This window comes from Mustela erminea, chromosome 10, assembly GCF_009829155.1.
Source record: "Mustela erminea isolate mMusErm1 chromosome 10, mMusErm1.Pri, whole genome shotgun sequence".
Lineage (NCBI taxonomy): Eukaryota > Metazoa > Chordata > Mammalia > Carnivora > Mustelidae > Mustela > Mustela erminea.
Window position 1 is genome coordinate 1,566,007 of NC_045623.1, and position 24,071 is coordinate 1,590,077.

Genomic DNA, 24,071 nt, shown 5'->3' on the forward strand with positions numbered 1-24,071 from the left:
AGATGGTTCTGGTTTATACCTTTTAAATGAAGTTAGGTGTGGGTAGTATAAAGATAGTGAACAAATTAAAGCAATAGTGAAATTAGGTAGTAGTCAATAGTGCTGGTTCATCAAATACACCCCATTCTCTCCCCTTCCAGATATGAGACATGACTGTTCTTCCTGGCTGGCCCCCTTGTGGTTGGGTAGGACCTTATGACTCAGTCAGAACAACTGAGTTATTAACAAAAGTGTCCTGAATCTCTTTAACTGCCAATGTGAGACCGTTAGCGGTCTCTCCCTCTGGCCTGACTTACTCATTAGCCTGAGTTCCTGAGTAGATAATCTAGCAGAGCTCCAATGTCGGCTTACTAGAGATGATTAGCAGCGTGAACAAGAAATACCTGGTTTTTGTTGTAAGCCTTTGGAATTGTTTGTTTCCACAACAGAACTTAGTCTATCCTGATGCAGCTATTATTTTAAGACCTATCAAATGCTTAAAAATTAAATAGTTAACATCCAATCTTAATGAGGGTGTGGGGAAACATACTTTCAGAGATTTGCTAGTGGGAGTAAAAACTATTTCAACCTTTTTGAATAGTAATTTGACAGTGGATTGTATTAAAATGAAAAAAGTATGTGTATGTATGTGTGTGTATATGTATATGCATTCTTTTTATTTATATTCCATTTGGGGGAATCGTCAACAAAAATAAAACTACTACTTCAAATAGTACAACTTGTTGTACAACTTATTGTTGTACTATTTGTAGTAGCTAAAAACTAAGAACATCTTTCTTTTTTTTTTTTAAGACTTTATTCATTTATTTGACAGAGATCACAAGTAGGCAGAGAGGCAGGCAGAGGAGGGGGGGCAAGCTCCTGGCTGAGCAGAGAGCCCGATGCGGGGTCAATGTGGGGGCTCATGCGGGGCTTGATCCCAAGACCCTGGGATCATGATCTGAGCCGAAAGTAGAAGCTTTACCCCACTGAGCCACCCAGGCGCCCCTGAGAACATCTTTCTAAATATGATTTAGCCACACTATAAGGTATTATCCAATCGTCAGAAAGACAAATATTACAGTTTTTATTGACTTCAAGTGATGTCCACATGTGAAATAAAAGCAAAATAAAACAAAATCCACATTCAGGGATGCTTGACTGGCTCAGCTGGCAGAGGATGCAACTCTTTTTTTAAGGATTTTATTTATTTATTTATTTGACAGTGAGAGAGGGAACACAAGCAGGGGGGAGTGGGAGAAAGAGAAGTAGGCCTCCCCATGAGCACGGAGCCCTGAGATCATGACCTGAGCAGGAGGCAGAGATTCAAAAACTGAGCCACCTAGGCACACTGAGCACGCAACTCTTGATCTCAGGGTTGTGAGTTCAAGCCCCACATGGGGTCAATTACTTAAAAATAAAATCTTTAAAAAACCAAAAATCCATATTCATGATCTTGTGCACACAAGCCTAGAAAACTAAACTATTTTACCTCAGAACCAGGAATAAGTGATGGAGGGAGGAGAGGATATTATCACATTTTTCCTATGACATCTTAATATTCCTCCACTTGTTACAATTTGTAGCACCTGTGTAAGAAAACCAATGGGTGAGAAAAAGAAATCTAAACCTAAGTGTTTGCCTACGGAGTCTTGATACAATAAACTTAATATTGCTGCCATTACTTGGGGGTGGCGGAAGAGGCGGAGCTTCTACAATATACTCCATGCCACGCCTACTTTACCCGGCCAGTTGCCTCCCACGTGCGCCCGGGACGGCTCTGCTTTAACGCATGCGTACTTGGCTGAGTTTTCCTGGCCTTGAGGGGCGTCTGAGGCTTTTGGGTTTGACCCCGTTAGGCTACCGTCTTGGCGACCGGAACAGCACCTGAGGTTTGCTTCCGGGCGTCTGTTTCGCTTCCCTTTCCCTCCCTCCCTCACGCTTCTTCCCCTCCCCCTGCTCCCTTTCGTTTACGGTTTCGTACTCTCCCATCGAGGCCGACCCCTGAGTCTCGAGTGTGGGGTTTGGCTGGTGAAAAAGGATTGTTGTAGCTGGAAGCAGGGAGTTGTGGGAAATACTGTTAATTGAGGTATTTGGAGACCAGGGGCCTGTATGGAATGTTTGTGGGAGGAGGTTGGGCGAGGGTGGAAGGAAGTCTTCCCCGAGAGGCGAGCGGGGGCGGGGTTGCGCTGGGTTTGCGGGGGTGGGTGGGACGCACCCCCAAAAACGATAGCGCGGGGGTGGGGCGCTGTGCGGGCGAAGGAAAAATGGAGGCGGTGAGAAGTGGCCCTGGGGTCGCACGGCATTTTGGCATCAGTTTTGCTTTAACCGTTTGATTTAAAAAAAAAAAAAAAAAAAGGCAGTTAACTCCAGTTCTTTGTATTTTTTAGGTAGCCACGTTTTATTCCCAGATTGCTTTAATTTCCCTTTACTTTGGGGAAACCTCTTCGCTTTTGTATGCCTAAAGTGTTAGTAGACTTTTAAAAAAGTAAATTTCCACTTAGAAGCTAAGTACCGTAAGGCGAACAAGTAGTTAAAGAGGAAACGACCAGTTAATGAGTTATAGATTAACCGCTCCCCTCCAGCTGGAGATAAGTGTTCAAACGGGCATAGCCTGCAAACAAGATTGATCTCTTTAGTGAGTTAAGGAATACAGGTAACAGAAATACCTTCCTCAGTAAATTGGTTCTCTTCCGTTTCCTAAAACATTTTCGGTAGCTCCCTGTTGCATAATATGTGTTCTCCATCCCCTCAAACCTTTAAATCTTAGGCCCATAGTCTATAGGATAAGAATGCTGCAAAATTTTAGCGTCAGATACAGGAGAATGGAGAGAACATAGAATCAAACTTAACTGTATTTGAATAACTAGTTGTGTAGGAATGAGTTTTATTAGGGTACTGAAATTTGGTGATTATGACTCCAAAGGTAATCTTAGTTTTATGTTCCATTTAGAGGACAACAGCATGTCCTCCCTTCCTGGGTGCATTGGTTTGGATGCAGCAACAGCTGCAGTGGAGTCTGAAGAGATTGCAGAACTGCAGCAAGCAGTGGTGGAGGAGCTGGGTATCTCAATGGAGGAACTTCGGCAGTTCATTGATGAAGAACTAGAAAAGATGGACTGTGTACAGCAGCGTAAGAAGCAACTAGCAGAGTTGGAAACGTGGGTGATACAGAAGGAATCTGAGGTGGCCCATGTTGACCAGCTCTTTGATGATGCATCCAGGTGAGGACTACATGGGAAATAGGAAATCTCCCTTTGGGCAGACATTTTAGAAGTATAATTGTTCATGTTATTGTGCCAAGCATTTTCTACTTTACAAGGTACAAATGTGTAGAACCTTCCCCTTCCTCATAGGTTAGGGTCCAAAATCTGACCTCACAACCACCCATATATAGAATATTCATCTATCAGATGCTAATGTATGGTCAGCAATAGAGGAGTCCAGATCTTGAGTCCCTTCTTCTTCTTTCTCCTCTACTCTGCTTCCAAACAATTGCTTTGTTTTCTTAGTAGGATGATCTAGGGAGTGAGGATTGTAAAGTGTGGCTGTCTTATGTAACAGTGGAGCATGAGCCCTGTATCTGCTCCTAAATACCCAGAAGATTTGTGTCTGGTACCTTAGTTGTCACTTAGGACACATTTTCAGTTAACAAGGTATGGTGAGATGTGGTAGACAGGACTATACTCAGGGCTTCTTTTGGATTTTTGAGGAACTACTCCAGAAACCACGATTCAGACATTTTTCTATGAGAAAAGCATTTTAAATTCTAAATGGACGGTGTCTGGGTGTCTCAGTTGGTTAAGCGTCCGACTCTTGACTTTGGTTCAGGTCTTGATCTCAGGGTGGTGAGTTCAAGGTCCGCATTGGGCGTGGAGCCTACTTAAAAAATAAAAATGAATTCTAAACAGAAACACTTGGCCTATTTAAATTGAAGCTTGTGTATGTTTAAATATATATAAATTCTGTTGACTTTTACACCTATTTCTGCTGGCTTTGACCTTTTCTACATGTGTTCCAATATTAGGGCAGTGACTAACTGTGAGTCTTTGGTGAAGGACTTTTATTCCAAACTGGGCCTACAATACCGGGACAGTAGCTCTGAGGATGAAGCTTCCCGACCTACAGAAATAATCGAGATTCCTGATGAAGATGATGATGTCCTCAGTATTGATTCAGGTAAGAGATAAGGTTCCAGGTAGAAAGTCTCAGGATAGAAATTGAAAGACAAGAAGTTAGGCAAATAAAAGAAGAAAGGAGAAACCATTGTCACTGACTACATATTCCAAACTGTTGGACTTGTCTGTTACCAAAAGAAATAGAACATTATTAGTATCATAGATGTCCTCTATATACTACTTCCTGATTGACTGACCTTCCTTTCCCCATTCTGTGTAACCTCTATTCTGAACTCCCTTCCTTTTCTTTATAGGTGGCTTTAGCACCTATGCATGTGGTAGCACCTATGCAAAATGGTAGATTGTTTGGTTTTGTCTATTTTTGAGGGGTTTTTTTTTAAGTATAATTTACATACTATAAAATTCACCCACTTTTAAGTGTATAGTTTGAGTTTTAGTACATTTATACAGTAGTCCAGTTTTAGATAGTTAGTAGTCCATAGTCCAGTTTTAGAATACTTAGCATTATTCCAAAAACAGTCCTCATACCTGTTTGCTTACATTTTCCATTTTCAGCTCCACTGATCTGCTTGCTTTTTGTCTTTTCTAGAAATTTCATATAAATAGAATCACAATTTATTGTCTTTTGTATCTGGTTTCTGTCACTTAGCATAACATTTTTGAGATTAATCTTATTGGATGTACACAATAGTTTCCTCCCCCTTTTTTTTCTGAATAATATTCCATTTTATAGATAAACCATAGGTTTTTATCCACTTTTTAACTGATAAGTATTTGGGTTGTTTGCACTTTGGGGGCTGTTAGGAATAATGCTGCTATGTACATTTCTGAATAACTATATGGGCATTATGTTTCATGTCTCTTGGATATTCTAACTAGGAGTAGAACTGCTAGGTTTTAGGGTAAGTGTATGTTTGTGTTTTTAGGAAACTGCCTCACTATTTTCAAAAGTGGCTATACCATTTTACATTCCCACTAGCAAAGTATGGGATTCTACTTTCTTTACATCCTTGTCAGTGCTTGATATTGTCAGTGTTTTAGCCATTATGCTGTGTATGTGGTATCAGATTGTGATTGTAGTTTGCTTTCCCTAAGGAAGTTTAGCATCTGTTCACGTACTTATTTGCCATTTATGTATGTTCTTTGGGGAAACATCTACTCAAATCTTTAGTCTTCTCATTTTTTTAATTGGGCTGTCTTTTTATTATTGACTTAAAGAACTTAGGGTCTAGATATAATTCATTTATTAGGTATATTTTACACTTTCAGATGTGGTCTTTTCATATTCTTAATGGTGTCTTTTAAGAGTAAAACTTCTCAAGGTAAGGGTTGAGTGTGGTTTGTTTATTTTGCTTATGGCTATCCAGTTGTTCCACCACCATTTGTTGAAAAGACTATCCTTTTGGTACTCTGATCAAAAATCAACCAGCCATGTATATATGAGGGTCTGTTCCGGATTCTTTTTTGTCACATTGATCTGAATATTTCTCTTTATACCAGTACCACATGCTTGTATTACTGTAACTTTATGGTACATTTTAAAATCACTTAACGAGGGGCGCCTGAGTGGCTCAGTGGTTTAAAGCCTCTGCCTCTGCCTTCAGCTCAGGTCATGATCCTGGGATCCAGCCCCACATCGGGCTCTCTGCTCAGCAGGGAGCCTGCTTCCCCTTCTCTCTCTCTCTGCCTACTTGTGATCTCTGTCTGTCAAACAAATAAAAAATGTTTAAAATCACTTAACGAGAGTACTCCAGACTTACTTATATTTCATATAACTTCCAAATAAATTTTGGAATCAACTTGTCAGTATCTATCAAAAACGGTTTTTTAAATCTGTTAGGATTTTTAACAGGAACTATATTGAATCTAAAGGTCAATTTGGGGAGTATTACCTTTCAACAAATATTCAGTCTTCTAATGCATTAATATGGTACATCTCTCGTAAGTGTTTCTTTTCTTTTCTTTTTTTTTTTTTTAAGATTTATTTATTTGACAGAGATGGCAAGTAGACAGAGGCAGGCAGAGAGAGAGGAGGAGGCAGGCTCCCCGCTGAACAGAGAGCCCAGGGCTCAATCGCAGGACCCTGAGATCATGACCCAAGCTGAAGGCAGAGGCTTTAACCCACTGAATCACCCAGGCACCTCAAGTGTTTCATTTTTAATGCTAACGTGAATGAGATTATTAACTTCCCTTCAGGATAGTTTGTTGCTAGGATATGAAAATTTAGTTGATTTTTGTGGATTACTTTTGTAGCCAGTGACCTTATTAAGTTTACTATTAGTTCTAGAAGCTTTTTGTGGACCCTTTGGGATTTTCTATATATTACCTCATGCTGTCTGCAAATAAAGTCAGTTTTACTTCTTCCTTTCTAATCTAGATGTCTTTTATTTCTTTTTCTTGCCTTATTTTACTCTCTAGAACCTCCAGTACAATGTTGAATAAATGTTTTGAGAGCAGACATCTTTTCTTTGCTCCTGATCTCAGGGGGAAAGCATTTGGTCTTTAGGCATTAATTGTAATGTGAGCTGTAGGGTCTTTGTTGGGTTGAAGGAAGGTGATTCTGTTCCTAGTTTGCTGAGAGTTTTTTATCATGGCTCAGTGGGATTTTAGGTTTTGTCAGCTACTTTTTCGGTATCATCCTCAGATAAGCTTACAGGTTTTTTGGGGGCACCTGGGTGACTCAGTCGTTAAGCATCTGCCTTCGGCTCTGGTCCTGGTCCCAGGGTCCTGGGATCAAGCCCCACATCTGGCTCCCTGCTCAGCAGGGAGCCTTCTTCTCCCTCTCCCACTCCCCCTGCTTGTATTCCCTCTCTCATGGTCTCTCTCTGTCAAATAAATAAGTAAAATCTTTAAAAAAAAAAAATCATTGAGGGTGCCTGGGTGGCTCAGTCGTTAAGCAACTCCTTCAGCTCGGGTCATGATCCAAGGGTCCTGGGATTGAGCTCTGCATCGGGTTCCCTACTTAGCGGGAAGCCTGCTTCTCCCTCTCACACTTCTCCCGCTTGTGTTTCCTCTCTCACTGTGTCTCTCTGTCAAATAAATAAATAAAAATCTTTTTAAAAATCATCGTTTTGTTACTTTTTCTTATTAATAAGGAGCATAACAATAGTGCTTTTTTTGGATGTTAATCCAGCTTTATATTTCTGGGATAACCACCCCACCCCACCCCTGCCACTTTGTCTTAGTGTATAATCTTTTTTATATGTTTCTAGATTAGATTTGCTAACATTTTGTTAAGAATTTTTGCACCCTGTGTTCATGAGAGCTGTTGTACTTTTATTGTGATGTGGGTTTTTTGGTTTTGTTTTTTTTTTGCTTGGCATTAAAGTATTATGGGCCTTAACGATGAGTTGGTAAATGTTCCCTTCTCTGAGTTTGTATGAAATAGTATTATTTCTTCCTTAAATGTTTGATAAATTGAGCAATGAGGCCATCTTAACCTGGATTTTTCTTTGTGGATACTTTTTTTTTTAATAAGCTTATTAGTTTGGAATAGTTTTATATTTTTGTATAAATTACAAAGATAATACAGAGAGTTCTTGCATACTTTTCATCAGTTTTTTCTAGTATTAGTATTTTATGTTACCTTGGTATATTGGTCAAAACTAAGAACCAAATATGGATACTTTACTTTTACCTAATCTCTAGACTTTGATTTCTGGGCTTTTTCCATTACAGGATACCACTTTGAATTTATTGTGGGAAAGTTTTTAATTACTAATTACGTTTTTTACCTAAAAAGTCCATTTGGATTTTCTATTCCTTCTCAAGTCCTTTTTGTTAATTTGTATCTTTATAGAAATTTTTCCATTTCATTTAAGTTGTCTGGATTATTGCCATAAAGCTCATAGTATTCCCTTAGGATTCTTTTGAATTTCTTTATGTTCTGTAGTAATGTCTCTTCTTTCATTCTTTATATTGGTTATTTGGATCTCCTCTTTTTTTTTTTGCTTTGTTAATCTAGCTAACAGATTATCTTTTTGTTTGTTTGGGTGTTTGTTTCAAGGAACCAATTTTTGGGTTCATTTTGTTTTTCTCTACTGTTTTCCTGCTTTCAATTAACCGATTTCTACTCTGACCTTTATTCCTTCCATGTACTTGGGTTTGATTTTTTCTTCTTTTTCTAGTTTCTTAAAATTAAAATTTTAGATTATTGATTATTGATTTGATTTTAGAACTCTTTTCTTGCTAATGTAAACATTTAAACCTGTAAATGTCCCTTTATCATTGCTTTACTGGATCTCATATATTTCTGTGTGTTCTATTTTTTTTTTAAGATTTTATTTATTAATTTGACAGAGAGAGATCACAGATAGGCAGAGAGAGTGAAGGAAGCTGGCTCCCCATTGAGCAGAGAGCCCGATGTGGGGCTCGATCCTAGGACCCCGGGATCCTGACCTGAGCCGAAGGCAGCGGCTTAACCAACGGAGCCATCCAGGCGCCCCTGTGTGTTCTATTTTCATTTAACTCATAATTTTTAATTTCTTTTGTGATTTTTCTTTGACCAATTGATTACTCCAAATATTTGGAGATTTCCCAGATTTGTTTCTGCTGTGAGTTTTTTATTTAATTTCGTTGTAGTCAGAAAATATACTTTGTATTATTTTTATCCTTTTAAATTTACTTAAAAATTTTTTTTTAAGATTTTATTTATTTGACAGAGAGAGATCACAAGTAGGCAGAGAGGCAGGCAGAGAGAGAGGAAGGAAGCAAGCTCCCCGCTGAGCAGAGAGCCTGATGCGGGGCTCAGTCCCAAGACCCTGAGATCATGACCTGAGCTGAAGGCAGCGGTTTAACCCACTGAGTCACCCAGGCGCCCCTACTTAAATGTTTTTTAATAGGCCTAGTGTATCGTCTATCTTGGAGAATGATCCATATGTGCTTAAAAAGAATTTGTATTCTACTGCTGTTGGGTGGAGTATTTTATAAATGTTGGTTAGGTTACGTTGGCTGAGAAATTGTTAATTTTCTGTCTAGTATTAACAGTTACTTGGAAAGGAGTTTTGAAATCTTGAACTAAAATTGTTGAATTATTTGTCCTTTCAATTAAGTTTAGTTTTTGCTTCCTGTATTCTGGAGTCTGTACATTTATAGTTGATTTTTTATTATTAAAAGATATTTCTGTGTTTCAAATGATACTCCTTTTCTTGAATTCTGTTTTATCAAATATTAATCATTTTTATAATGGTTACTGTTTGCATATTGTGTCTTTTCCTGTCCTTATTTCTTAAAATCTGCTTCTGTCTTTGAATTTCGTGTATCTCTTACAGGCAATATATAGTTAGATCTTGTGTTTTTTTTAAATCCAGTCTCACAGTTTTTGGCTTTTAGTTAGTGTTGAGTCCATTCATAGTTCATGTGAATCCATATGGGTGGATTTACATCGATCATTTTGCTCTTCCCCCCATATTTTTTGTATTTATCTGTTTTTTTACTGCCTTCTTTGTGTCAAATAAATATTTCAGTAAATCATTTTAATTCCACTGATTATTTCTTTTTAGATCTTTAGAAAGTGCTTGCATATTTATCTGATTCTTATCTACTACAAGTTAATACTGACTAAATTCTGGTAAAATATAGCAACTTTGTACCGGGTTAGCTCCATTGTCACTCTCTTCTTGGGAGATACTGTTGTCGAATAAATTACATTTACATATATTTAAAGCCAGCAGTTTAGTGTTGTAATTATTGCAAGGACCAATCTTATTTTTAAAGTAGTTACGGGAAGAAAAGAGAAAAATACATATTTACCTAGATGTTTACATTTCCACTGCTCTTCATCACTGCTAAGGATCTGAGTCTTATCCATTGTCCTCTTTTTTCAGCCAGAAAGCGTTCCTTTAATATTTCTTGTAGTTCTCCTAAAAGTGGATTCTCTGCCTTTGTTTACCTGAAATACAGAATTTTTTTAAAGATTTATTTATATTTATATTTACTTTTAGAGTTGGGGGGAGAGAGCCAGCATGAGTGAGCACATGGACAAGTTGGGGGGCAGAGGAGGAAGGAGAGTATCTCAAGCAGACTCTGCATCGAGTATAGAGCCTGACGCACAGCTTGATCTCACAACCTTGTGATCATGACTTGAGCCAAAACTAAGAGTCGGACACTTAACTGACTGTGCCATCCAGGCACCCTTGGAATATAGAATTCTTATTTTTTTTTCCTTCAAGATTTTATTATTTACTTGACAGAGGGAACACAAGCAGGAGGAGGCAGACGGAGAGGGAGAAGTAGGCTCCCTACGGAGCAAGGAGCCCAATGTGGGCCTTGATCCCAGGACCCTGGGATCGTGACCTGACCTGAAGGCAGACGCCCAACCAACTAAGCCACCCTGGCATCCCATGGGATATAGAATTCTTGATTGACTGTTTTCTTTTGACACTTCAAATATGCCATTCCAGTGTCTTCTGGTCTCCATGATTTCTGATGGAAAGTCAGATGAAAATGTTTGTATCCTGGATATGAGTCATTTTTGTCTTAACTGCTTTTAAGATTGTCTCTTTTGATTTTAGTAGGATGTGTCTATGTGCAGTTCTCTCTATATTTGTCCTACTTGAGAGTCACTGAATTTGGACTGTCGGTTGAAGTTTTTCATCAAATTTAGAAGTATTTCAGTCATTATTTCTTTGAAATATATATATGTATTCTTTAGATTTTATTTTTAAGTAATCCCTACGTACATTGTGGGGCTCGAACTTACGACTCCGAGATCGAGTTGCTCACTCTACCAACTGAGCCACCCAGTTGCGCCAGCCAGTAAGTTTTTCAGAGGTGTGGGGAATGCATTCAGAGTACTTCTAGTTCTCAAGTCTCCATTGACTCTCCTGGGTCTTCTCTGCATGTGGATAGTTTAATAGTTACTCAAGAATGTATAGAGAATTTATTTAAGCCTGTCCATGGCTCTCTCATTTTCAGGATCTCCTTGTTGGACTTATAACTGGTTTGCGGCTCACACTAAAGATCTGCAACCTCAGAGTAACAGCGCTGCTCCTTGTCAGGCTAGCGCCTCAGTGATAAAGCTGTAGTTTCCACTCACCCAGCTAGAGGTGGAATAGGTAGGGATGGGAGCTGCCCCAGGCAAGAGGTCCACAAGCTTAACCTTCCTTGCCAGAATTTTAGCAGTTTTTCAAGAACAAATACTTAGCAATTTGTTGTTTGTTTTTGGTCAGTTTCCAGTGCCCTGAATTGATTGTTTTTAACAACTTTTTCTGGTTTTAAACTTGTTTTCTGCGTAGGGGAATCATTCTTTTCATATGACTATTACCAGTGCTACAGTTTTGCCTGTTTTTTAACTGTATAAATGGATTCTTAGTATATGCATTTTTCAATAATTTCTTTAACATCATGCCAATGTGTGATGCTTAGTTCAATAACTACTACAGTATACTATTCCATCTTATGAATATGACACAATATATCTATTCTCCTGCCAGTTGACATTTCATTTGTTTTCATTTCAAATAATGCTCTAAATATTCTTACACATAACTCCCGATCCATTTTCTATTAATTTATTTATTATTTTTTAATTTAAATTATTTTTAGTTAACAGATGGTGCAGTACTGATTTCTGGAGTAGAATTCAGTGCTTCATCACTTACAACACCCAGTGCTCATCACAGGTGCCGCCTTTATTTTATTTTTTTTTTTAAAGATTTTATTCATTTATTTGACAGAGAAAGATCACAAGTAGGCATAGAGGCAGGCAGAGAGAGAGAGAGGAGGAAGCAGGCTCCCTGCCGAGCAGAGCGCCCGACGTGGGACTCAATCCCAGGACCCTGAGATCATGACCCGAGCCGAAGGCAGTGGCTTAACCCACTGAGCCACCCAGGCGCCCCACAGGTGCCTTCTTTAATACCCATCACCCATCTAGCCCATCCCCTACCCATGTCCCTCCATCAGCCCTTGGTTTGTTCTCTGTCAAGAGTGTCTTGTGGTGGGGTGCCTGAGTGGCCAGTCATTAAGCATCTGCCTTTGGCTCGGATCATGATGCCAGGGTCCTGGGATGGAGCTCCACATTGGGCTTCCTGCTTGGCGGGAAGCCTGCTTCTCCCTCTCCCACTCCCCCTGCTTGTGTTCCTTCTCTCGCTGTGTCTCTCTCTGTCAAATGAATAAATAAAATCTTAAAAATAAAAAAATTAAAAAAAAGTGTCTTATGATGTGAAAGAATCTTTCTATTTTGGCAGTCTTACTAAATTTTTAGGATATATATACTTCTAAGAGAGGAGTTGCTAGTTTTTAGGATACGGAAATTCTAATATTACTGGATAAATAATGAATAGCTTTCCAAAGCAATTGTACCATTTTATGTTTGTAACTGCCCATGGAATAATGTGTCCTGTGCTCCACATCCTTGACAACACTTGGTATTGCGGTTTTTAAATTTTATTTTATTTTTTAGGGCCACCTGGGTGGCTCAGTGGGTTAAAGCCTCTGCCTTCAGCTCAGGTCATGATCTCAGGGTCCTGACTGGGATCAAGCCCCACATCGGGCTCTCTGCTCAGCAGGGAGCCTGCTTCCCCCCCTCTCTCTGCCTTCCTCTTTGCCTACTTGTGGTCTCTCTCTGTCAAATAAATAAATAATCTTTTAAAAAATTTTATTTTATTTTTTAAAGGTTTTATTTATTTATTAGAGCACGCACCAGCAAGGGGAGCAGCAGGCAGAGGGAGAGGGGAGCCATCCAGGTGCCCCTTGTGCCCCTTGTAGTTTTTCTTTGAAATCTGTTCATATTTCTTATTTGTTTGCTCAATGATCATTTGTCTTTTTCTTGATTCATAGGAAGTCTTTATACGTAACAAATACTAATCCTTTGTAGTTACGAGTTGGAAATACCGTTCCCAGCTTATGGTTTATCTTTACTTTTCATGTTCTTCGTTGATAAACAGAAGTTATAATTTTAGCAATTCCTTTTATGGTGATTGGTTTTTATAGCCCTTCTGCTCTGATGCTTTATTATAAACATTTCTTATGTTGCCTTTGAAAGTTTCATAGTTCTGCCTTTAATCCAACTGAAGTTTATTTTTTATGTAATATTTGAGGTAAAGATCTGAATTTTGTGTGTGTGTGGTTATTAATGTTCCAGTGCCACTTACTGAAATGAGCCCCTTCTTACTGAAATATCTGCTTGTCATAAATTATTTCCATGTATTTTGGGTTTATTTCTGGACTTTCTATTATGTTTCATTGCTCTGTCATTTTTTCTTAATTCTATATTGTGTATAACTGAGCTTTGCAAGTTTCTACATCTGTTAACTCCAGTAACCTCACTTTGGTTTTCTTCATGAATGTCTTGGCTCTTTTTACCTGTCATGCTTTTATATATTTTTGAGAATCAGCCTGTCATGTTCCTCACTCACCTCTCCCCCAAAAAACTATTGATAATATTAAAAGAACAATATAGGGATAGCTAATAATTTCATACTATTTAATGCTTCGACACAAAAACAATTCATTTAGGCCTTAACGTTTTTCAGTAAAGTTGTTGCTTACACAATGATATCAATATACTTAATACTATGAACTATTAGCTTAAAAATGGTTAAGGACTATGCAGCCATCAAAAGAAATGGAATCTTGCCATTTGCGATGACATGGATGGAATAGAGGGTATTATGCTTAGCGAAATATGTCAGTTGGAGAAAGACAACTATCATATGATCTCCCTGATATGAGGAAGTGGAGATGCAACGTGGGGGGCTTGGGGGGTAGGAAAAGAATAAATAAAACAAGAAGCGATCAGGAGGGAGACAAACCATAAGAGACTCTTAATCTCACAAAACAAACTGAGGGTTGCTAGGGGGAGGGGGATCGGGAGAGGGTGGTGGGGTTATGGACATTGGGGAGGGTATGTGCTAGGGTGAGTGCTGTGAAGTATGCAAACCTGGCGATTCACAGACCTGTACCCCTGGGGCTAATAATACATTATATGTTTATTAAAAATTTTTTTAAAAATTAGTAATTAAAGGGCGCTCGGCTGGTTCAGTCAGTAGAACATGTGACTCAATCTCATGGTTGTGAGTTTGAGCCCCATGTTGTGTGTAGACCTTCCTAAAAAAATAATAAAGAAAAAGGAGTATTTAAAAATTAGTAATTTAGAGTCAAGGGCAAAAATTTGTCCTGATGTCTCAAAAGATCTCAGCTAACCTATATGTAAAATTAAGTTGGTAGTCAACACGATCTTCCTTTTAATAGTCTTTGGAAAGATTAGGGAAATGGGCCCTCAGATATAAAAGTGAATTAAAACATGTAACTATTCTTCTACATAATGAACAAACCAAATAAAATGCTAATTACATTTTAAGTGTATGAGGTAATTTGAGGTTATGATGTCCAGTTCTTTATCAGAAGAGCTGGTGATCTGAATGATGGTAAGTATAAAAGACCCAAAGGTGTTATATCCTTAATCTGTATATGGTGTTTCTCTCACTTTAAAAATCTCAAATTATATGTTTATAAATCAGTCTCTAGTAAAAACTTTAATATTCAATTTTCTCAGTTTTTCTAACTTTTCTTAAATATGCAAAATCTGGCTGAACCTACCATGTAAATTTTTAATAAACTTTGTACATACCTCTCTAACAAAAAAAGGTTAAGGAGATCTATTTTATGTTATGTGTATTTTACCACAATAAAAAAAATTGAGGGAAAAGAAAGATTTATAGATACTGAGAGGGAATACTGGGATAAAAAGCAACATTAAAACTGCATGTTGAATATGAGTAAAAGGGGGGCGCCTGGGTGGCTCAGTGGGTTAAGCCGCTGCCTTCGGCTCAGGTCATGATCCCAGGGTCTTGGGATCGAGTCCCGTATCGGGCTCTCTGCTCAGCAGGGAGCCTGCTTCCCTCTCTCTCTCTGCCTGCCTCTCTGCCTGCTTCTGATCTCTCTCTGTCAAATAAATAAATAAAATCTTTTAAAAAAAAAAAAGAATATGAGTAAAAGGATGGAGAGGGGAAAGAGTACATACGTACATTTACAGAATATCTGGCTGCAGAAGAAACTGATATATTGGTTGTTTCTAAGGAGAGTAACTAGAAGCAGGAATATGAGGGAGGTCTGTTTTATTTTGTGTCCTTTTATAATGTTTTAGTTTTTTACCACATGAATATTTTTACTTTTTAAAAGGCACTTTCAGGGGCACCTGGGTGGCTCAGTCATTAAGCATCTGCCTTCTGCTGTGGTCATGATCCCCGGACCCCGCCCCGCATCAGGCTCCCTGCTTGGTGGGAAGGTTGTTTCTCCCTCTTTCACTGTGTCTCTCTCTGTCGAATAAATAAATAAAATCTTAAAAAAAAAAAAAAGATATGTAAATGCCACTAAGTATATGGAAAAAATGCTTGACATCATTAGTCATTAAGGAAATGCAAATCAGAATCACTTTATATTAATTAGGATGGCTGTAATCAAAAAGAGAGACTAACAAGTATTGATGAGCATATCTATCACAACAGGAAGTTCTGTTGGACAGCGCTACTCAAGAATAAACATTTTTGGTTCATTCACTGACCACATTTTTCAAATCATTCAGATAGTCTCTAGGCAAATTGTTGTTATAAAAACTTAAATATACAGGGTGCTTGGGTGGCTCAGTCAGTTAAGTGTCTGACTTCAGCTCAGATCATGATCCTGGGGTCCTTGGATCAAGTCCCATGCTGAGCAGGGAGCATTCTCCCTCTCATCCGCTTCTGGACTGTTTAGTACTTTTACATACATATTTACATGTGGTTGTCAATAGTTATTAGTAATAGTTCCATGATAATATTTTTAAGTAGTTTATAATATAATACATGTATACAATGTAATATATAATACAATACAATGTAATATAATACATGGAAATAGAATGTCTCAATGAAAAAAAAAAGTAGCTTAGTTATTGATTTCTTGGAAATTCTTATGTGTAAGGATCTTACACTCATTAGAGCTTCTCTCATCCATAGGTGATGCTGGGAGCAGAACTCCCAAAGACCAGAAGGTGAGTTGGGATGGGGAAGGTAAACTGAAAGATAAGAATATGAAGATGTTGGGGCGCCTAGGTGGCTCAGTGTGTTAAAGCCTCTCTGGCTTTGGCTCAGGTCATGATCCCAGGGTCCTAGGATAGAGACCGGCTTTGGGCTCTCTGCTTAGCAGGGAACCTCCTTTCCCCTCTTTCTCTGCCTACTTGTGATTGCTGTCTATGAAATAAATAAATAAAATCTTTAAAAACAAAAAAAGAATATGAAGATGGGAGAAACTTCTGGCCTGATCATTCGGTCACTTCAGCCATCACGATAATCAGCCCTGGGCGCCTGGGTGGCTCAGTGGGTTAAGCCGCTGCCTTCGGCTCGGGTCATGATCTCAGGGTCCTGGGATAGAGTCCCACATCAGGCTCTCTGCTCAGCAGGGAGCCTGTTTCCTCCTCTCTCTCTCTCTGCCTGCCTCTCTGCCTACTTGTGATCTCTCTCTGTCAAATAAATAAATAAAATCTTTATTTAAAAAAAAAAAAAAATCAGCCCTGTGGGTTCCAGTCTCCTAATAGGTGTTCTGAGGATGCAGCAGAGGTTCCTTAGAGATGCATGCACTAAGTGCTATATAAATGTAGAATTTAGCAGCAGTCCACTAGGTGAGATTAATCAAGGAAGGTTTCTAAAGCTGATTTCTGAACCAGATTTATAAGGGCAATTTTGCCTAGTAAAGTAACCATACCTTCTCAACCGTAACTCATTCTATTCGGTTTTTTGAAAGACAAAGTTCTGGGGTGCCTGGATGGCTCAGTTGGTTAAGCATCTGCCTTCGGCTTAGGTTGCGATAACGAGGGTCCTGGGATCAAGGCCCACATCAGGCGCCCTGCTTGGCAGGGATCTTACTTCTCCCTCTCTTGCTCCCCCTGCTTGTGTGCTCTGTCTTCCTCTCTCTCTGTCAAATAAAATCTTTGGGGGGAGAAAAAGAATTTTGAAAGACGAGTTCTTACTCTCAGGGCTAAGCCATGCTATTTTAAACCTTGTTTCCCTCATCACCTTTCTTACAGCTCCGTGAAGCTATGGCTGCCTTAAGAAAGTCCGCTCAGGATGTCCAGAAGTTCATGGATGCTGTCAACAAGAAGAGCAGTTCCCAGGATCTACATAAAGGTTAGGGTCTGGAGTTATCTCAGCATAGAGAGTGGGGGTGGAGATGGGAAGTGAATTCCTACAGAGATTTCATGGGTAACTGGCTCTGTTTTAGCATTAGAATTCTCTTGCACCTGTGTTGGGTTCTTTAAACACCACAGGTTTTCCTTGTCTTGCTTAAGTCTTGTCTGCTGATTTTCTAATGTGTGGTGGCTTTATCCAAATATCTTCTTAGCTCTGTACTCATGACCACTTCTAGATGGCATTTAGAAGAGAGGAACTCAAACTCTCTTTTTTTTTTTTAAGATTTTATTTATTTGCCAGAGAGAGAGTGCACATGCACAAGAAGGGGGAGTGGCAGGCAGAGAGAAAGGAAGAAGCAGGCTCACCACTGAGCAAGGAGCCTGATGCAGGACTCAGTCTGAGGACCATGGGATCATGACCTAAACCGAAGGCAGGCATTTAACCAGTTGAGCCACCCAGGCCTCCCGCAACTCAAGATCTTAAAAAGAGATCTAAGGGAAACTTTGTCCAATAGGGCTGTTGATAGCTCTCCAATGGAAAATTGTTTTATAAATACTACTTAGCAGTTAATGAGTGTAATTAATATTGTTAATAAGGAGTTGGAGATACTTGGTTAAAGTGAGATGTTCTTGAATTACATGTGAATTGCAATTATGCAAGTATTTCCTGTTAGCAAAAATAGTTGAGTCAGCTATGCTTTTTGTCTGCTCGAGAGAGCAGCAAAAGTGACTAAGGATCAGTGATTACCTCCATTTTCATCAGTTACTATATTACACTCTCTTAACTTTCCCATTTACTCCCCATATCTATGTCATATTTTTTTTAGAACATCTTTGCTTTCTTTTGTAGGGACCTTAAGTCAGATGTCTGGCGAACTGAGCAAAGATGGTGACCTTATAGTTAGCATGCGCATCCTGGGCAAGAAGAGAACTAAGACATGGCACAAAGGCACCCTTATCGCTATCCAGACGGTTGGTATGTTCAAGCTAGAAGAAGCGCTAATGAAAAAGGCAACCTGCAGGTCTCCATTGCTGATCATTTCTTTTCCCCACAGCCTTGCCTTTTGTCTCTCATGTAGCAGTCAGGATTTACACAGAAACTGATGGTTTTTAAAAATTTTTGTTCATTTTTTTCCCTTTACTCAGGACCAGGAAAGAAGTACAAGGTGAAATTTGACAACAAAGGGAAGAGTCTCCTGTCGGGGAACCATATTGCCTATGATTACCACCCTCCTGCTGACAAGCTCTTTGTGGGCAGTCGAGTGGTGGCCAAGTACAAGGATGGGAATCAGGTCTGGCTCTATGCTGGCATTGTAGCTGAGACACCAAACGTCAAAAACAAGCTCAGGTACCTGGACAGAGGATTGTAAAGAGAGTGGAGACCAGTAGCAAAGCACCTGCCCTATTCAAACCATAGTCCATATTTCACAATTCGCTTTTGTGACCAGAAGCCCTTGATTTTTTTTTTTTTTTTTTTTTTTTTTGGCAACAGAGGTCATGTGGGTGATTCTTCCTCGTTTTTTTCTTTTTTTCCTCAAGAAAAACTTGGAGGTAAAACTAGGAGGAGAGTCATTAAGATTGTTTAATGGTTGTTAGGGGAATAGGAAGGAAGGGGAAACTAAATGGTTTTAGCAAAATAGGAGTCTGATAGTGAAACAAGAATGAGTAGGTTTTAGAAAAGTGGAGGTAAATTGGTTAGATTGAGGGAGAATTCCTAACTCTTGGAAGAGTAATAGGAAGGAAGTAGTACACCAGAACATTTTCCCAGGAGTATGTCCTATTGTGATCAAGAGTAGAAGCTATGAAATTTCTGTAGGTCATGTTAAATATAACCCCTGATCTTTCTGCCATCGCTCTTTACTTACAGGTTTCTCATTTTCTTTGATGATGGTTATGCTTCCTATGTCACACAGTCTGAACTATATCCCATTTGCCGGCCACGTGAGTGTCCCTCCTTCCTTTCTGAGTTTTATCCATTTCCTCCTCTACCTTATATTTCTTGTTAAGATAATCAGTTGAAAAGCCCTGAAAGGAAAAGAAAAGAAAATGGAGGGAGGAAGGCAGGCCCTGATATTTGTGGTGCTTCCATCTCAAAGGGCCTAAGTTTGATTAATGTCTTTTGGGAGATAACAGTTCTATTTGCTTGTCTCTAGTGCTGGATCTTTGTAGTTGAAGAGTGGGATACTAGGAAATCATGACTGACCTTGGGTGGATTCTCATATTGTAGTCGTGTTTTGATTTTGTTTCTGAGTGATTTAGGCTTAAGGAGATGTTGTTTCTTTCCTAGTCTTGTCCTTCATCTAACATTTGTATAAATCTGTAGCTGCATAGTGCTCTCTGCAGAAGCTGAGTTAGATGGAATTTTCATAGTGCCTTCCATACTTGTGTCTCTGGCTTGGGAACAGACTCTACAAAGCAGTTGTTTTTAATTACAAAAGAGTTAACTAACACTGATCCCTTTCCATATAACAGGACGGTAAATACATTCTGGGTCCCTTAAAAGTAGCCTGATACAGAATGAGAAGGAAGGACAATTTTTTTTTAATCAATTTCATCATGCCACCTGATCTTTTTTATTTATCTCTAGACTTATATCAGGTTAGCAAGAATTTTCACTTGAATTTTCCTAAACAAAACATCCATTTTTATGAAATAAGTGACTCACCTGTATTTGCATATTGCTTAGTTAGTATTGATTTGGTCTATGTGTGCATTTACACAATAGGTTCAATACTTTCAGGTAGTCTTGGTTTTGCTTCTCAGGTTATGTTTTCTTTCTTTATTTTTCTCTCCCTCCCAACTTGAAAAATAGCCAACATCTCCTTGCCAACCATTTGTTTTTTTCCTATCAAGATAAGCCCTGGGGTGCCTGGCTGGCAAAAATGGTAGAGCATGCAACTCTTAACCTTGGGGTCATGAGTTCAAGCCCCACATTAAGCACAGAGATTACTTTAAACAAAAAAAAAAAAGAGAGAGAAAGAGAGACCTGCTCCACTTGCCCTCTCTCAGCCTCCTTCTTCCTTGGGACAGTGAAAAAGACTTGGGAGGACATAGAAGACATCTCCTGCCGGGACTTCATAGAGGAGTATATCACGGCTTACCCCAACCGCCCCATGGTACTGCTCAAGAGTGGCCAGCTTATCAAGACGGAATGGGAAGGCACGTGGTGGAAGTCCCGCGTCGAGGAGGTGGATGGCAGCCTAGTCAGGATCCTCTTCCTGGTACTGTTCTTCCTGGAGTTTTGAACACAAGGCTCAGAGTGGGATGGGGGAGCATAAGAGGTGGTAATGAGGATGATTTTGTAGTCCTCCATAATTTTCCCTTTTCTTATGCTGTTTTCACTGTTTGGGGGCAAATTTTACTTTATCTTTTTGTTTCTCTCTGGTGGTTATTGAAAATTCCTGGGGCACCTAGGGTGGCTCAGTCGGTTAAGCTCAGGTCATAATTTTGGGGTCCTGGGAGCAAGCCCCACATAAGGTTCCCTGCTCAGCAGAGAGTCTGCTGCTTGCTCTTCCTGTGCCTCCCCCCAGCTTCCCTACTCGTGTGCACACATGCTTGCTCTCTTTTAAGAAAATATTAAAAAAAAAAATCCCAAATTTAACTGTGAGCTAATTTGCATATTGGTTTGTTTTTCTCTCTCTCAGAATATTTACATTGCATATAGGCATAGAGAAGACAGTTCCAATTGTCCAGGATCAGGGTTTTGGTAGCATAGTGAGACAAAAAGGAGGCATCAAAGAATTAGAGGTCCTGATGATTTTTTTTTTTTTTTTTTTTAGGATTTTATTTATTTGAGAGAGCGTACAAGCAGGAATGGGGGAGGAGTGGAGGGAAAGGGAGAAGCAGACTCCCCACTGAGCAGGGACCCTCCCCACCACCCATGCAGGGCTCCATCCTGGGACTTTGCGATCATGACCTGATTGAAAGGCAGATGCTTAATTGACAGCCACCCAGGCTCCCCCTGATGATCATTCAAGGCCCAGTTTAACTCTTGGATCTTCTGTACCTGTCCTCTTCTCCCCTTTCATGCCTTTCTTAGAGTTCCAGTCTTTGAGCTATCCTCAGTCTTTTGTTCCTTAAGGCCTTAATGATCTGTGTCACACCACTTATACTCAATATAAACATCTGTCTCTCCTGTAATTTTTTAAGTGAAGAATATGTGATTTTCTTTTTCATTTTCCTGATGGCTGTCATGGAAACTGGAACATAAGTTTATTGAGTAGATAGGGAATTTGGCATTCATCAGGGAGATTTCCTTCAAGGAGCACATGGAGGCATATTCTGCACAGATGGCAGGATATAGTTTCTAACCTTTGCTTCATTTCCCTCCAACCTTCCTTCCTCCCAATCCCCCAGGATGACAAAAGATGTGAATGGATCTATCGAGGCTCTACGCGGCTAGAGCCCATGTTCAGTATGAAGACATCCTCAGCCTCTGCACTGGAGAAGAAGCAAGGAGGACAGCTCAGGACACGTCCAAATATGGGTATGTCTTGAAAGACACCGAACGGGAGGAAAGAAACAGGCAAAGCAGCAAAGGAGAGTGTGTACAATAGCTATCCTTTGTTTACCAGGATGACACCACTGACTCACTGGAAACAGGAGGTGTGTCCTGAGTAGTTTCCAGTAGTACGTGGTGCCTCCACTTAGTGCAGTGGCTCTGATTCATTCTAAACGACCCCATAAAAATCTGAAACAACTGGCTTAGGGGTGGATGTGGTAGTATAGTTACCTCTGTTATCCATATGAGAATTATCTGCTTTGTATGTGATTCATTGTCAATTTTTTTAAAAGCCTGGACAGCTTTTGTTTTAATATGTTCCTGGCCTACTTTTTGGTTGATTTTTCCTGATATCATTAGTTGATCAAAGAATGTTTTCTTAAAATTTTTCACCAAAGAATAACCTAATTACCAGCATAAACTGTGTTTAAGGCAGAAAGATAAAGCCTTACTGGGTTGAAGCCAGCCTGTGCCAGTAAGTGTTTTCACTCATTGGTTTAAATAATGGAACGACAGTCTTGACACTTACTCAAAAGGTTTCCATTGCTGCTTATGTATATTATGTAAATTGATGATTGGGTATGTGCATGAGTATACATGACACAGCTGTCATCTTCAGTGGTCAGTTTTCTCTTTTCTCTAGGTGCCGTGAGGAGCAAAGGCCCTGTGGTCCAGTACACCCAGGATCTGACCAGTACTGGGACACAGTTCAAGCCAATGGAGCCCCTGCACCCTACAGCCCCTCCTACCCCCCCTGTCCCTCCTGTCCCACCTGCCCCACCTGCACCCCCTCTGTCCCCACAGGCAGGTGACAATGAGTGAGTGATATTCTTTCTTATTTACTAGTTTCTTTCACATTGCATTTTCTGTATTCTTTACTGTATGATGTTTAATCTCTTAGCAGCTTAGAAAGTCAGCTTGCCCAATCTCGGAAGCAGGTAGCCAAAAAGAGCACATCCTTCCGGCCAGGATCTGTGGGCTCTGGTCATTCCTCCCCTACATCTCCAGCACTCAGTGAAAATGTCCCTGCTGGGAAGCCTGGTAGCAACCAGACATACAGGTGAGAAACTCTCAGGCTTTCTGTGGGGAGGTGGCAGCATGGACTAAATACTCACTGGGGACATTCTTGGTTCCAAGGGGCTTACGTAAGGCTATGATGGTGAGGAGTTGGACTTGAAAGCTTTCTTGTTTTTAGGTTTTTGTTTTTGCTTTTTTTTTTTTTTTTTTTTAAGATTGATTTATTTGAGGGCACCTGGGTGGCTCAGTGGGTTAAGCCTCTGCCTTCAGCTCACGTCATGATCTCAGGGTCCTGGGATCGAGTCCCGTATCGGGCTCACTGCTCTACAGGGAGCCTGCTTCCTTCTCTCTCTCTCTGTCTCTCTGCCTGCCTCTCTGCCTATTTGTGATCTCTCTCTGTCAAATAAATAAATAAAATATTTAAAAAGAAAAAAAAAAAGATTGATTTATTTGAGAGAGTACACCCATGTAAGTGTGGGGAAGGGCAGAGAGAATCTCAAGCACACTCCACACAGTGTGGAGTCTGATACGGGGCTTGATCTCAGGATGCTGAGATCATGACCAGAGCCAAAATAAAGGCAGACATTTAATACTCACTGAGCCACCCAGGTGATCAGAAAAGAAAGCTTTAACTTGGGAAGTTTCCAACAAACAGGGTGTGAAAATAATTAGAAATGAGGTGCCTGTGGGGCACCTGGGTGGCTCAGTGGGTTAAGCCTCTGCCTTCGGCGCAGGTCATATCCCAGGGTCCTGGGATTGAGCCCTCCATCGGACTCTCTGCTCAGCAGAGAGCTGCTTCCTCCTCTCTCTTTCTCTGCCTGCCTCTCTGCCTACTTGTGATCTCTGTCTGTCAAATAAATAAAATCTTTAAAAAAAAAAAAAAAAGTGCCTAGAAATACAGAATCACTAGAAGTCATTTGTTTAAAACTTTTCATTGAATGTGGTGTCATAATTGGTACAGTAGAAAGGGATTACTCCTGCCTCTTTCCTTGAATCACAGTCTGTAGGACACATAAAAGGGAGAAAATATTGGTAGTAAACTGGACTGTATGTCTGTAACTCACAGGCAAAAAAAATTTTAGGAAAAGGTATACTGTTGTAGCACCTGGGTGCCTTGGTTGGTTGAGTGTCCTCCTTCAATTCGGGTCATGATCCAGGGTCTTGAGATCAAGCCCCACGTCGGGCTCCCTGCTCAGCGGGAAGCCTACTTCTCCCTCTCCCACTCCCTTTGCTTGTATTCCCTCTCTCACTCTCTCTCTCTCTGTGTCAGATAAATAAGTAAAATCTTAAAAAAATAATAATAATAAGGTATACTGGTGAGGTGGAGATA

At 39.8% G+C, this 24,071-nt stretch overlaps 1 protein-coding gene across 6 annotated transcripts in view; it reads left to right on the forward strand.

The window, feature by feature from the left end:
* The first annotated feature begins 1,718 nt into the window (after window positions 1-1,718).
* SETDB1 (SET domain bifurcated histone lysine methyltransferase 1) overlaps window positions 1,719-24,071 on the forward strand; it is a 32,928-nt gene continuing 10,575 nt past the window's right edge. For 2 of the 6 annotated variants that reach the window (XM_032302663.1, XM_032302668.1), the window contains exons 1-12: window positions 1,879-2,068; window positions 2,933-3,203; window positions 4,007-4,158; window positions 16,055-16,089; window positions 17,122-17,221; window positions 18,074-18,199; window positions 18,370-18,571; window positions 19,091-19,164; window positions 20,254-20,444; window positions 21,580-21,709; window positions 22,368-22,542; window positions 22,626-22,784. In XM_032302663.1, coding sequence (XP_032158554.1) covers window positions 2,944-3,203; window positions 4,007-4,158; window positions 16,055-16,089; window positions 17,122-17,221; window positions 18,074-18,199; window positions 18,370-18,571; window positions 19,091-19,164; window positions 20,254-20,444; window positions 21,580-21,709; window positions 22,368-22,542; window positions 22,626-22,784 — 1,604 coding nt within the window. In that variant the 5' untranslated portion in view covers window positions 1,879-2,068; window positions 2,933-2,943. The other 4 variants (XM_032302664.1, XM_032302666.1, XM_032302665.1 and 1 more) reach the window with 4 other exon arrangements.